The sequence below is a fragment of the Chaetodon trifascialis genome, chromosome 12 (assembly GCF_039877785.1).
Source record: "Chaetodon trifascialis isolate fChaTrf1 chromosome 12, fChaTrf1.hap1, whole genome shotgun sequence".
In the NCBI taxonomy this organism is placed as follows: Eukaryota; Metazoa; Chordata; class Actinopteri; order Chaetodontiformes; family Chaetodontidae; genus Chaetodon; species Chaetodon trifascialis.
Genome location: NC_092067.1, coordinates 26,299,824 through 26,313,742, shown reverse-complemented (window position 1 = coordinate 26,313,742; position 13,919 = coordinate 26,299,824). Strand labels below are relative to the sequence as shown.

Sequence of the window (13,919 nt, the reverse complement as noted above, 5' to 3'; positions counted from 1 at the left end):
CACACACACACACACACACACACACTCAGCCTCATGTAGGATCACTGGTACTTTAAAAAGCCAGAAAGACTGCACGCCCACAGGACTGATGCTCATTTCATCACATGTTGGGAGTTTCAGAAACTAGAAAACACGGAGTACTCCCTCGTCTTCTCCCTCCGCCTGCAGCTGCAGGAGCGAGTCGAGCTGCTTTCATGACACAGCTTCCAGAAAGCTTCACGTTCGTGTGGTGTAACACCAGTCCGTCTCTTCTGATTGTTGTTGTTGTGTTTCCTAAAACTTTAACTTTTAACCATCCTACCATCTTTAACTTAACTCGATGTTTCACAACACGCGCTTGATGACACACACGTCGTCGTCTGTTTGTGTGTCTTCACACGTGTCTTCATCGTTACGTCTCGTTCGTCGCGTCAGGCGGGAGCGAGCTGAGCTCGGCTGTAGTCGGGGCGTGCTCTGTGTTCTTCCTCGGCTTTCTTCTTCCTCGGGTTTCACTCCACACACACTGCAGACGTTTGCTGTATTCGACGTGAGCTCGGATGATTTTTCCAGCCTCTAAATCTGATTGACGGCCGTCTCGCTTGTAATCGGCGGCTGAACGAGCTCCTCCAACGGGCTGCCAGAGCGTCAGAGCTCAGGTTTGGATGAACTGTGCACAGACTGTTTGTGTCCTCTGTGTCTGTCCTCCTTCTCATGTCTCCTCTCTCTCTCTCTCTGGCTTAATGCCAGTTTGTCACCTGTGTGGCAGGTTTGGACGCCGTCTATTTTGGTCTTGGCGGTCTGTGCTGCGCAGAGCAGAGGGAGTGATGGATGGCGCCGTCAGCAGCTCCAGGCTGCCGTTATTCTCTCTGCTCCACTCTTCAGACACCTGGCTGCGCGTTTGTCATCACCTGTTTGCAGTTTTTTTATTTTTCTCTCTTCTCTTGTAGGTTGAATGTAATCTTCAGTAAATTTGATGAAGTCCAAAGATCCGGGAATATGATCTCGTCCTCTGGCTCAGGTGAGTTTCCTCCTCCGTGCTGCTGTACAGCTTCTGTAGTTTTCATTGACTTCAGCTGTTTGTCTTTCATGTGGCGTCCAGGTGGCTCTCAGGCCTTCTGATTCGCCTCCATCAGCAGGACATGTCAAGCATTGCTGCTGAAACAGGCTTTTTTTTTTTGCTAAAATGTGGACCGTTTCCCTGCTGGGTGGTCGTCCTCTCGTCGCTCACGTCACTGGTTTTGTTGTTTCCTCCCTGCTGACGTCCAGCTCAGTGGGGGACGAGGACGGACACATGCACTGTGAATATCAGGCTGCTGTGGTCTCAGTTAAGGTGGTATGAAGTGAAGACGCTCTGTGGGTCTGCAGCAGATCGCTGCTGTTTGTTATGTGTTTTCATTGTCTTTCAGTCGTCTTTCCGTCCCACTGCGTCTGGGTGTGTCCGCCTCCTTTAGAGCGTGACTGTGTCGTGCATGTGTGCGTGCGTGCGTGCGTGCGTGCGTGCGTGTGTGTGTGGAGGAAGAGGCGGGGTTGCAGGCCAGACGGACAGCCTGCAGCTCGAGGGGATGAGGTTCCTCCACAGGAGCTTTCAGTGGAGCCAGAGACTGAAGCAGGCTTCCCTCTGAGCTGAATGAACATGTCACAACAGACAGCACAGAGCAGAAAAGAGACTAAAGGACATGCTAGACCCTACAGTGGCTCACCTGTGGGCGTTTTGTCCGTCGACTTTGCGTCTACAGGGACAGCAGCTGAGCCAAGGACAACAGTTAGACCGGGCTCAGCATTCTCGTCTGCAGCGTCTCCTTCCAGCTAACGCTTCACAACGTTTCACACGTGGACTCCAAATGCCCGACAGCTGCGTTCATTTAGCCTCTCAGGAGCGTTAGCTGGCCGCCTGGTGTTCGCTGATAGCTGTGAAATGACGCTTTCTGTCTCTCTGTGGGGACTCGCCGCTGTCCAGCGGAGGATAACAGCAGACAAACTGATTGTGTGTTGTTATTATAAGGCTGCTTTTATCCAAAGCTTATTTTAGCAATAAACTGTATACCAGGCTGCTTCTATTCATATCAAAAGGTCGCTCCACGTGACGACTGAAAACAGCTGTGTGATGTCTCCATCAGAACGCCAAAATAATCCCAATGATGACATCACAAACTGGGCTGTGGACTTTTAAAGACACGAGCGCTCAGCAGGCGTGGAGGGTCTGACACATTATGCATTATGGGAATTGTATTTTTGCAGCTTGATCCATATTAGCCACTAAAAATCACAACATCTCAGCCTGTGCTGATTGATTTTGACCTTTTTTTGTCTCTGGTAAGACTTAAGACTTTATTTAAGTTCACAAGTAAATAGCTGGAGTGGCCCTTTAAGGCAGCTGTTCATCAGTAAAGCACATAGCCTCAAAGCACAGATCTCATAAATTATGAAACAAGCAAATTAATTATTCTTTCTCTGTTTGAACTATCTGCTGCTTGGAGGAGTCCGTCGCTTCATTGTGTGCTTTAATTCAGATTGAAATGATCTTATCCGTGCATAAAGGTGCACCTTCTCCCGCTCAGCCCTCAGCAGAGTGCTGAAAGCTCACTGGGAAAGCTAACAGGAACATGCCGCCGTGACTCACGTTAGCAGTTATTAGATAGTCCAGCATCACATTCATGATGATCAGCAGCTCGGCTCCTCGCAGGCTCCACTCTGAAACTGGCTTTGTGACCGCGGAGGATGACTCATGTTAATTTAAATCCATGTGCCTCAGAGCTGACAGGAACGTCTGGTGTTTGTGTGGACGGAGGACGAGCGGCGCTATTAAACCAGCCTCCAGCTGAGTTTGACAGCGGTGCTAACAGAGTAAACTCAGAGGGGAGAGGGGAGAGGGGAGAGAGGAGTGAGGAGAGAGGAGAGAGGAGTGAGGAGAGGGAAGAGAGGAGAGAGGGGAGGGGAGAGAGGAGTGAGGAGAGAGGAGTGAGGAGAGGGGAGAGAGGAGTGAGGAGAGAGGAGAGAGGAGTGAGGAGTGAGGAGAGAGGAGTGAGGAGAGGAAGAGAGGAGTGAGGAGAGAGGAGAGGGGAGAGAGGAGAGAGGAGAGAGGAGAGAGGAGTGAGGAGAAGGGAGAGGGGAGAGAGGAGTGAGGAGAGGGAAGAGAGGAGTGAGGAGAGGGAGGAGAGGGGAGAGAGGAGAGGGGAGAGGGGAGAGGGGAGAGAGAGAGAGGAGTGAGGAGAGGGAAGAGAGGAGTGAGGAGTGAGGAGAGAGGGGAGGGGAGAGAGGAGTGAGGAGAGGGGAGAGAGGAGTGAGGAGAGGGAAGAGAGGAGTGAGGAGAGGGGAGAGAGGAGTGAGGAGAAGGGAGAGGGGAGAGGGAGAGAGGAGTGAGGAGAGGGGAGAGAGGAGAGGAGAGAGGAGTGAGGAGAGGGAGGAGAGGGGAGAGAGGAGTGAGGAGTGAGGAGAGGGAAGAGAGGAGTGAGGAGTGAGGAGAGAGGAGTGAGGAGAGGGAAGAGAGGAGTGAGGAGAGAGGAGAGAGGAGTGAGGAGAAGGGAGAGGGGAGAGAGGAGTGAGGAGAGGGGAGAGAGGAGAGAGGAGTGAGGAGAGGGAAGAGAGGGAGTGAGGAGTGAGGAGAGAGGAGAGGGGAGAGAGGAGTGAGGAGAGAGGAGAGAGGAGAAGGGAGAGGGGAGAGAGGAGTGAGGAGAGGGGAGAGAGGAGTGAGGAGAGGGAAGAGAGGAGAGGAGAGAGGAGTGAGGAGAGGGGAGAGAGGAGTGAGGAGTGAGGAGAGGGGAGAGAGGAGTGAGGAGAGGGAGAGAGGAGTGAGGAGAGAGGAGTGAGGAGAGAGGAGTGAGGAGAGAGGAGAGGGAGAGAGGAGTGAGGAGAGGGGAGAGAGAGTGAGGAGAGGGAAGAGAGGAGAGGAGAGGGAGGAGTGAGGAGAGAGGAGTGAGGAGAGGGAAGAGAGGAGAGGGGAGAGAGGAGTGAGGAGAGGGAAGAGAGGAGTGAGGAGAGAGGAGAGGGAAGAGAGGGGAGAGAGGAGTGAGGAGAGGGAAGAGAGGAGTGTGGAGAGGGAAGAGAGGAGTGAGGAGAGGGGAGAGAGGAGTGAGAGAGGGAAGAGAGGAGAGGAGTGAGGAGAGGGGAGAGGAGAGGGAGAGAGGAGTGAGGAGAGGGGAGAGAGGAGTGAGGAGAGGGAAGAGAGGAGAGGGGAGAGAGGAGTGAGGAGAGGGGAGGAGTGAGGAGAGGGGAGAGAAGAGTGAGAGAGAGGAGTGGGGAGAGAGGAGTGAGGAGAGGGGAGGAGTGAGGGGAGAAGAGTGAGAGAGGGGAGAGAGAGTGAAGAGAGGGGAGAGAGGAGTGAGGGAGAGAAGAGTGAGGAGAGGGGAGAGAAGAGTGAGGTGAGAGGAGTGAGGAGAGAGGAGAGAGGAGTGAGGAGAGGGAAGAGAGGAGAGAGGGGAGGGGAGAGAGGAGTGAGGAGAGGGGAGAGAGGAGTGAGGAGAGAGGAGAGAGGAGTGAGGAGAGGAGAGAGGAGTGAGGTGTGGGAGAGGGGAGGGGAGAGAGGAGTGAGGAGTGAGGAGAGAGGGAGAGAGAGAGAGGAGAGAGGAGTGAGGTGAGAGGAGTGAGGAGAGAGGAGAGGGGTGAGGGGAGAGAGGAGTGAGGAGTGAGGAGAAGGGAGAGGGGGGAGAGGAGTGAGGTGAGGGGAGAGAGGAGTGAGGAGAGGGAAGAGAGGAGAGGAGAGGGGAGGAGAGGAGTGAGGAGAGGAGAGAGGAGAGGGAGGAGTGGAGTGAGGAGTGGAGGAGGGAGAGGAGGGAAGTGGTGAGGAGAGGAGTGAGGAGAGGGAAGGGAGAGAGGAGTGAGGAGAGGGAAGAGGGGAGAGAGGAGAGACGCCAGAGGAGAGGGGAGAGAGGAGTGAGGAGAGGGGAGAGAGGAGTGAGGAGAGGGAAGAGAGGAGTGAGGAGAGGGGAGAGAGGAGTCAGGAGAGGGAAGAGAGGAGAGGAGTGAGGAGAGGGAAGAGAGGAGTGAGGAGAGGGGAGAGAGGAGTGGGGAGAGGGAAGAGAGGAGTGAGCAGAGGGAGAGAGGAGTGAGGAGAGGGAAGAGAGGAGAGGGGAGAGAGGAGAGAGGAGTGAGGAGAGGGAGAGAGGAGAGGAGAGGGGAGAGAGGAGTGAGGAGAGGGAGAGGGGAGAGGGAGAGAGGAGAGGGGAGAGAGGAGTGGGGGAGAGAGGAGTGAGGAGAGGGGAGAGAAGAGTGAGGAGAGGGAAGAGAGGAGTGAGGAGAGGGGAGAGGAGAGGGAGAGAGGAGTGAGGAGAGGGGAGAGAGGAGTGAGGAGAGGGAGAGAGGAGAGGGGAGAGAGGAGTGGGGAGAGGGGAGAGAGGAGTGAGAGAGGGGAGAGAGGAGTGGAGAGGAGAGAGAGGAGAGGGAGAGGAGTGGGGAGAGAGGAGTGAGGAGAGGGTGAGGAGTGGGGAGAGGAGTGAGGGGAGAGTGAGAGGAGGGGAGAGAAGAGTGAAGAGAGGGGAGAGAGAGAGAGGAGTGAGGGAGAGAGGAGTGAGGAGAGGGAGTGAGAGTGGGAGAGGAGTGAGGAGAGGGGAGAGAGGAGAGGGAGAGAGGAGTGGGAGAGAGGAGAGGAGAGAGAGAGAGGAGGAGTGAGGAGAGAGGAATGAGGGGAGAGGAGAGTGAGGAGAGGGGAGGAGAGTGAGGAGAAGGAGTGGGAGAGAGGTTGGTGTGGAGTGGGGAGAGAGGAGTGGGGAGGAGAGAGGGTGGGGAGAGAGGAGTGAGGAGAGGGAGGAGTGAGGAGTGGAGAGAGGAGTGAGGAGTGAGGGAGGAGAGGAGTGGGGAGAGAGGAGTGAGGAGAGGGGAGGAGTGAGGGGAGAGAGGGTGAAGGAGAGGGGGAGAGAAGAGTGAGGTGAGGAGTGAGGAGTGAGGTGAGGAGAGGGGAGAGAAGAGTGAGGAGAGATGTGTGAGGAGGGGGATGAGAGAGTGAGGTGAGAGGTGTGAGGAGAGAGAGTGAGGAGAGAGGAGAAAGGAGTGGGGAGAGAGGAGTGAGGAGAGGGGAGAGAGGAGAGGGGAGAGAGGAGATGGGAGAGGAGCAAGAAGTTGAGTGAGGAGGAGGTGTGAGGAGGGAGGTGAGGAGGAGTGAGGAGAGAGGGGAGGGGAGAGAGGAGTGAGGAGAGGGGAGAGAGGAGTGAGGAGAGAGGTGAGAGGAGTGAGGAGAGAGGAGTGAGGAGAGAGGAGAGGGGAGAGGGGTGAGGAGAGGAGAGAGGGTGAGTGAGTGAGGAGTGAGGTGAGGGAGAGGGAGGGGGGGAGAGGGTGAGGGGAGAGAGGAGTGAGGGTGGGAGAGAGGAGAGGAGAGAGGAGAGGAGGTGAGGTGAGGAGAGAGGAGAGGGAAGAGAGGAGTGAGGAGAGAGGAGGGAGGAGGGAAGAGTGAGGAGAGGAGTGAGGAGAGGGAAGAGGGAGAGAGGAGAGACGCCAGAGGAGAGGGGAGAGGGGAGAGAGGAGTGAGGAGAGGGAAGAGAGGAGAGAGGAGTGAGGAGAGGGAAGAGAGGAGTGAGGAGAGGGGAGAGAGGAGTGGGGAGAGGGGAAGAGAGGAGTGAGCAGAGGGGAGAGAGGAGTGAGGAGAGGGAAGAGAGGAGGAGGAGTGAGGAGAGGGGAGAGAGGAGTGAGGAGAGGGGAGAGAGGAGTGAGGAGAGGGAAGAGAGGAGAGGGGAGAGAGGAGAGGGGAGAGAGGAGTGGGGAGAGAGGAGTGAGGAGAGGGGAGAGAAGAGTGAGGAGAGGGAAGAGAGGAGTGAGGAGAGGGGAGAGGAGAGGGGAGAGAGGAGTGAGGAGAGGGGAGAGAGGAGTGAGGAGAGGGAAGAGAGGAGAGGGGAGAGGGGAGAGGGGAGAGAGGAGTGGGGAGAGGGAAGAGAGGAGTGAGGAGAGGGGAGAGAGGAGTGAGGAGAGGGGAGAGAGGAGTGAGGAGAGGGAAGAGAGGAGAGGGAGAGAGGAGTGGGGAGAGAGGAGTGAGGAGAGGGGAGGAGTGAGGGGAGAAGAGTGAGGAGAGGGGAAAGAAGAGTGAAGAGAGGGGAGAGAAGAGAGAGGAGTGAGGAGAGAAGAGTGAGGAGAGGGGAGAGAAGAGTGAGGAGAGAGGAGTGAGGAGAGGGGAGAGGGGAGAGAGGAGTGGGAGAGAGGAGAAGGGAGAGAGGAGCAAAGAGAGAGGAGTGAGGAGAGAGGAATGAGGGGAGAGGAGAGTGAGGAGAGGGGAGAGAAGAGTGAGGAGAAAGGAGTGGGGAGAGAGGAGTGAGGAGTGGGGAGAGAGAGAGGAGAGAGGAGTGGGGAGAGAGGAGTGAGGAGAGGGGAGGAGAGAGGAGTGAGGAGAGGGGAGAGAGAGGGGAGAGAGGAGAGGGGAGAGAGGAGTGGGGGAGAGAGGAGTGAGGAGAGGGGAGGAGTGAGGGGAGAAGAGTGAAGAGAGGGAGAGAAGAGTGAGGAGAGAGGAGTGAGGAGAGAAGAGTGAGGAGAGGGGAGAGAAGAGTGAGGAGAGAAGAGTGAGGAGAGGGAGAGAGGAGAGGGGAGAGAAGAGTGAGGAGAGAGGAGTGAGGAGAGAAGAGTGAGGAGAGAGGAGAAAGGAGTGGGGAGAGAGGAGTGAGGAGAGGGGAGAGAGGAGAGGGGAGAGAGGAGAAGGGAGAGAGGAGCAAAGAAAGAGGAGTGAGGAGAGAGGAATGAGGAGTGAGGAGAGGAGTGCTCACAGGTGGCTTTACTGTAGGTGCATCACAAACACCTGCGCTGAGCTTCTTCTTCTGCGAGTGACTTTAGTGACGAAGGATGATCAGCTGCTGAGAGCGATGGAGGCAGAGGGGGCGGCTTCACTGTGGTGCTGTTTCATAGGGAGGGAGGAAAGGGGAAGGGAGGGGGGAGGAGAGGGAGAGTAAAACAAAGCAGCCATTTCTGTAGCAGCGCTCAGAGGTAAACAGTGGGCGAGAGATACAGGGCAGAGGCAGGAGAGAGAGGAGCTCGCAGTGGTGCAGCAGCATTCCTCTCTGGCTTCAGCGCTGACGGCGTCTTTGCACCATGACAGCTGGAGAAGGTAAGACTGGCATCACGCACACGTCTGGATCGGTATCCGTCTCCAGCGGCTGCCTGTGTGTTTGAGAGAAGACCACACTTTAACTCTCTTATGTAATCTGTGTATCCTGATGCACGGCGTGCTCTCTCTGCGTCGGCTGAATTCACAGGACGTCGTTGTGTTCCTGGGTTTGTTTTTCATGCTGTTGCAGCAGCAGTCGTTCAGGACGGGGCTGTGATGCTGCATCTCGTGCCCTTGTTTATCTCTCCTCGGCGCCTCGAGCGACAGCTTGCCTGAAGCGTCCCAACACTTGTTTAATCTCGGCCAAGACGAGGAGAGCTGAGAGAGTTCCTCTCAACTCGTGAGCTGTGAGAAACGTCCTGGCCTCTCTCATGTAACCTGTCTGTGTCTGCTGTTCAGTTACTTTACAACACTTTTGCCTTCTTCTGTCACAGACGGTGCTTTAATCTGCTTTAATGGCATTTTTATTACCAGCCATCCTGCTTCTTATGTACACAAGCATTATCTGTGGATGTGTGCGTTTGAACCTGTGGTGCAGGTTTATGACACAGCAGAAAATGACAGAAAAATCCACTTTCTACCTGTGTGGACGGCTCTGATGTCCTTTCTGGACTCGTTGAAGTTGAACACTGGAAAAGCGATTTTGTCGTCTTTACGGCTGAATTTACTGCGAACAGCAGCACTTTGAGATTATTCTTGCAATGACTTGCTCTCATTTTAAGCCTCTCGTAGAGTAATGCAGCACAGCTGAAACCCTCAGATTAAACGTGCACAGATCTCAGTCTGTCCACGCCAGTGACGAGTGCTGATGCAGAGCGCTGATCGCAGTGTTTATTAGATTACTTATTCATGTGGTGTCAGCAGAGGGGAATTAAACAAATCAATGGGAATCTGGGAGAACATGCTTTCTGCAGCGTCATGATTTTAATTAACTGTCAGTAATTTCTCCACCGGTCAGAATCATGTGTGAATATGAGGCAGATGAATGAATGTGTGGTAATGAGCAGCTGAAGTCTGTTGGTCAGCAGCTAATGAGCATTTTCATTATCACTTCATTCTCTGCTCATTGTTTAGTCTGTAAAAGTCAGCGAGTAGAGAAAAAGGCACATCACGAGTCCCAAAGTATCCAGTTCATTACCATAGAAATGAGGAATTATCACATTTTACAGGCTGGAGCTAATCATTTTTGCCCTTCTTGCTTAAAAAAATGACAGAAACTGTCAAAGTTTTTAATTGTTGCTGCTGAAGTTTCACTAAAAATAGCATCTGGTCATGATGCTGTTACGCTCTTTGGCCTTCAGCCTGCAGCAGTGGACGCTCGTGGCTCTGTGTGGCCTCTTTGTGTGATGCAAAGACAAACAAGCTCACATGTTTTCACAGAGTCGCAGTCGTGAAGTTTCGCTTTGGAGCTGCTGGCAGCTCGACCGCCAACAACAGAGAGACGCTCGCTGTCAGATGTTCTGTGGGCCCGTCTGGATCTGTATCGGGACCTTTGTAGCAGATCAGTGTAGTGAGGCTTCAGACAGAGGCGGTATTTATAAGCACGGAGCGACTGTTAGCCGGCAGTGACGCCTCCACACAGGGAGCGCTGTGGACGTGGGCGCGCTGTCGCAACTGTGGCGCATCAGTTTCCTCAACACAATCACAGAACGCCTCTGTAGCTGGCTTAATCCCTGAGGCTTTGTGTGTGTGTGTGTGTGTGTGTGTGTGTGTGTGTGTGTGTGTGTGTGTGTGTCTGTATGTGTGTGTTTATGTGCATGCGTGTGCGTGCTGCCTTCAGCGCCCTCACTTCCACTGTTTTGCTGTAACACTGCGGACACTGTGCGTATGTTCCCGAGCGTTCGGCCGTGACGAGCTGCAGATGTGCGCCGCTCGCCGTCAGTCCCAACGTGTCAGGGGTCGTTCACGTGCACGCACTGCTGTGAAAAACCTGCTGATTCGACCTGATTTTAACTTCCTGCCGTTAGCTGAACTTTGCAGCTCTGATGCTGCGCTGGGATCAGTAAAAGGAGACACAACATGACTGTCAGAGCTGTGAAGGTGAAACGTCGATGCTGCTGGATTTGGGATGACGGCGTGTCTGCGTGTGTTACAGCAGGTGTGTGCGTGTTAATGTGTGGCACCATGTTGGAAGCAGTTAACGGCGGTGTTTGAGGAGGAGGAGGGCTGAAGGCTGAAGAAGGATTTCTCATTCTGAGGACGCCCTTTGATCATCACACACTGCTTTACATAGAGATGAATGTGCTTCTTGTGTGTGTGTGTGTGTGTGTGTGTGTGTGGGTGTGTGTTCGAGCCCGTGGGGCTGATGCTATTGGCTGCTGCACACTGTGGAGGCGGGTCTGAAGAAAGACCTTTTCTAGAGCTGGTGCTTTGTTTGTGATGCATTCGGATTTTACTTTGAAGAGTGAACAAGGAAACTTTTCACTGTCCCCTCATGCATGCACACATGTCCTAATGTCTTCATGGATTATTTGACTCTTGACCTTTAGAGACACCTGAGATATTGTTTGTGTTTTTCTGGACAATAATGCAGCTGAGTGGCTCAGAGGAAGAAGGTCAGTCAGCCATGATCAGGATCAAACCATTGCTGGTTTTATTCAGAGGCAACAAAGATATAGACAGTCAGATGTTTTCCTTTAACACCACCAGCGAGTTCAGCAGAGACAAGAGTGCCAACAGAAAGACAAACTGGTGGACATATTCTGTGTGTGTGTGTGTGTGTGTGTGAGACAGAGACTGGAGTAGAAACTGTGGACGTCCCGCTGAATGATGTGATTGTCTTCCTTCTGTTCGCTGCCAAGTGAGACGGGCAGACAGACCCTCTGTCCAAGTGACTCTGAGGATTAAAGGGAGCTTTGAGGGGCACAATGAGGGCCGCTGTAGCAGTGCCCCCCCCCCCCCCCCCCCCCCCGTAAGGACACAGGCCAGGGTCATCTAAACCGACTGAAACCAAACCAAACCAAACCACCAGCCTCAGAGACGTCAGAGTGTTTTTAATCCAGCTGTCAGACAGCTGTGATGTGATTGACATGGTGCAACTTCCCATGATTTTAGAGCAGGTGCATTATTAGTATTCAAACAGTGAAACATGCTCAGTGGGCCGTGTGTGGGATGTCGTTGGATGGATGTTTTCAGACGTGGAGCTGTGAGCTGTGAGACCTATCAGCTGTTCTGGGTGGAGCTCCAGCTCCGGTCTCTTATCTTCTCCTCCCGTGTCTCGTCTGATCTCCGCCTGGCCGCCTCGTCCGCCTCAGCTCGGCGTTCAGCGTCGCTGAGCGCTTGAAGAGATGCTTTGTCGGGAGAGACTCACGGCTGATGGCTTTTTACTGCCGAGGTCAAAACTCCAGCGGCCTGGAGGTGTAAAGAGCAGCTTTACTGTCAGAGCGACACGTTTCGGCTCGCGGCTTTCATCTGCGTCGTCATAAAACGGCACAGAGAGCGTTTAGAGCAGAACATATGTGACAGCTGTAAAAGATATGAGACATTTACATGCACAAAACACATGGATGAAGATGAAGATGTGCAGCCTCTGATTCTCAGTGCAACTCAAATGCAGCTAATCTGACACCTGGAACACCTTCAGGCAGGTGTGTGTGATGAAGCCACACACGCTCATCATCCTCATTTGTGGCAGCGCAGCGGAAAATAAACCCCATGAGGTGATGCCCTGTCCTGAAGTGAACACACATGTTTCAGAGGCAGATATCACTGCGTTCCCTCTCATTTATAAAACACAACACCCCCAGAGTAAAGAACACGGTCACGTTGAAATATTTAGGACGAGCTGAGGAGAAAATCCTGAACGTTGGCACTCAGGAAACGTGGTCAGGCAGAAAATCGGCAGCTGCTGGTCCGACACCACCGCTGGGACAGCGACATCGACTCCTTCTGGTCCTCGTCTCTGGAGTTGATCATGAAGTGCGAGCTGGACAGCCAGCTCGTTGTCCTCACAGCGGACGCGTCTGCGAGGACGAGCGTGTGTCTGTCTGTGCGCAGTGAAGGCGTCACTGAAGGGCCTTTGTTTTCACTTTGTGTCTGAAGTGTTGTCTGCTGCGAGAGACATCAGATCAGCTGAGTTTTCCTTATTTAGAGCCGAAACAATTAGCTGATTAGCAGAGTTTGGAAAACTGATGAATTGATTGGTGAACAGTGCTGTGCAGTATTCTGGTGTGGTTACTTAAAGACGATGGTTCCTCGTCCTTCAGCACCTCCCTGTAAAGTCTGACGGCAGTAATGATCGTGGGCTCGTCACAACAGTCAAACTTCAGGGGATCAGTCAGTGTTTTCTAAGGAATGGCAGGCGGCTCTCTGACATCCGTCCTGGATGTCCTGGAAGTCCAAGAGGAACCTGTGAGGGACAACCAAGTCCAAAAGAGCTGCGAAGTGATCATTTGCTAATCCTGCTCAAATGAAGACAGTAGAAAGTCAAAATACTGAATGTTTTCACTCATCGGCTTCATTGATTTCTGTAAATTTCTGCTTATTGTGAATCTGATGCAGCGACATGTTTCACAGACTTAAAGATGGAACGTTCCAGAAACACCTGTTTGGATCGTTCCACAGGTAAACAGGCTGATTGGTGACAGGTGAGAGGATCATGATTGGACATCCTGGAATGGCTCAGTCGTTCATAGAGGATGGAGCGAGTTCACCACTTAATGAACACATGAGTGGACACGTCTCACACAGCGTCCCAACTTTTCTGGAATCAGGGTTGTAAAACTAACGAGGGCAACCAGAAATAATCTCTTCCTGACCGAGATCTGAGAAGTGTCACGTTACAGCATGATTTCCTCTCTGAGAACGCAGAAGGTCGTATAAGTAGAAGAGAGAATAACCCTCATAGCAGCCTCAGTGTGCAGTCAGAGCAGGCGATGCTGCAGCCTCCTCCCTGCCTGGTCTTCAAGGCGAAGCTCCAGGAGAGCAGGAGCTCACCTCCCCGGTAGATACGTGACAGACTTAAATCCCGTCTGGATTAAACGGGTGGAGGTTTTATGAGGGAACAAAGCTCGTATGGTGACGGCACGCAGCAGGCTGGCAGATATTTGACTTCAGAAAAGCAGAAGTTGCAGTCAGAAGGTTAATTTTGCGCCCCGCCGGCAGCCTCTCTGGTGTGTCAGCAAACAAGACGTCTTTGTTATGACATAACGCTGATCACCAGTCATCTGTCTCTTATGTAACCCAGAGGCTGCTGGTCCTGTGAGGACGGGGATGCCCGGGAGGGACAGAGGGAGGAAAAGAAGACAGAGAGATGGGGATCAGGATGGAGGAGGTTAAAGGGGGCAGAGGTGGAGGGATGAGACAGACCCTCCTTCCTTTAAACATCTGTACTTCCAGAACTTTCTGTAAACCCCTCGCGCCTCTGGGCCTCATTCTTCCTCAGCGAGCGCAGAGAAAATCCTCCCTGTTACATAAACGTGTGGTTCAGAGACAGATTACTGAGGCTCTGCTGATGCCAGCGCAGCTTCAGCGACTTTGACCGCCTCAGCGTGTCTTAGCGTGTTGCAGCGTATCCTGACACCCAGTGGACATGCAAGGCAGCACGTCCCTGAAGCAGACCTCACCCTGTGGGGTATTATCATTTATCTATTAACAGTGTCTGAATTCAATGCTAGAAAACATCCTGCAGCACGGTGCGTTACAAAAGGACATATGCAGTGGAACAGGATGATCCATATCATCCACTGGAATGACAAAAATAAGCATTAAATGGCAAAAAAGGGCAAGATGGAGCTTCTGCTGTTTCTCAGAGGTTTAGTGATTCGTTTGTTCTTGTGTGTTTTGGGCAGGTCTCTTTGTAAATAAAGGTTAAACACATACATGAAGTAGACTTTGCTCTGACTGTGCTTCTTAAAGTCCGTACCTGAACGTGAAACGTGGCTAAACGTGAACACAGTCGACTTTCACCAACTGAGGTCAGCCTGCC

The 13,919-nt window shown here is 53.2% G+C and overlaps 1 protein-coding gene across 1 annotated transcript in view; it reads left to right on the top strand.

Moving 5' to 3' along the window:
- The window catches only part of clasp1a (cytoplasmic linker associated protein 1a), a 65,379-nt gene that overhangs the window by 21,704 nt on the left and 29,756 nt on the right, over positions 1-13,919 (top strand). The window contains exon 7 of the mRNA XM_070975298.1: positions 927-997. Coding sequence (XP_070831399.1) covers positions 927-997 — 71 coding nt within the window. The remainder of the gene's footprint in view (positions 1-926; positions 998-13,919) is intronic.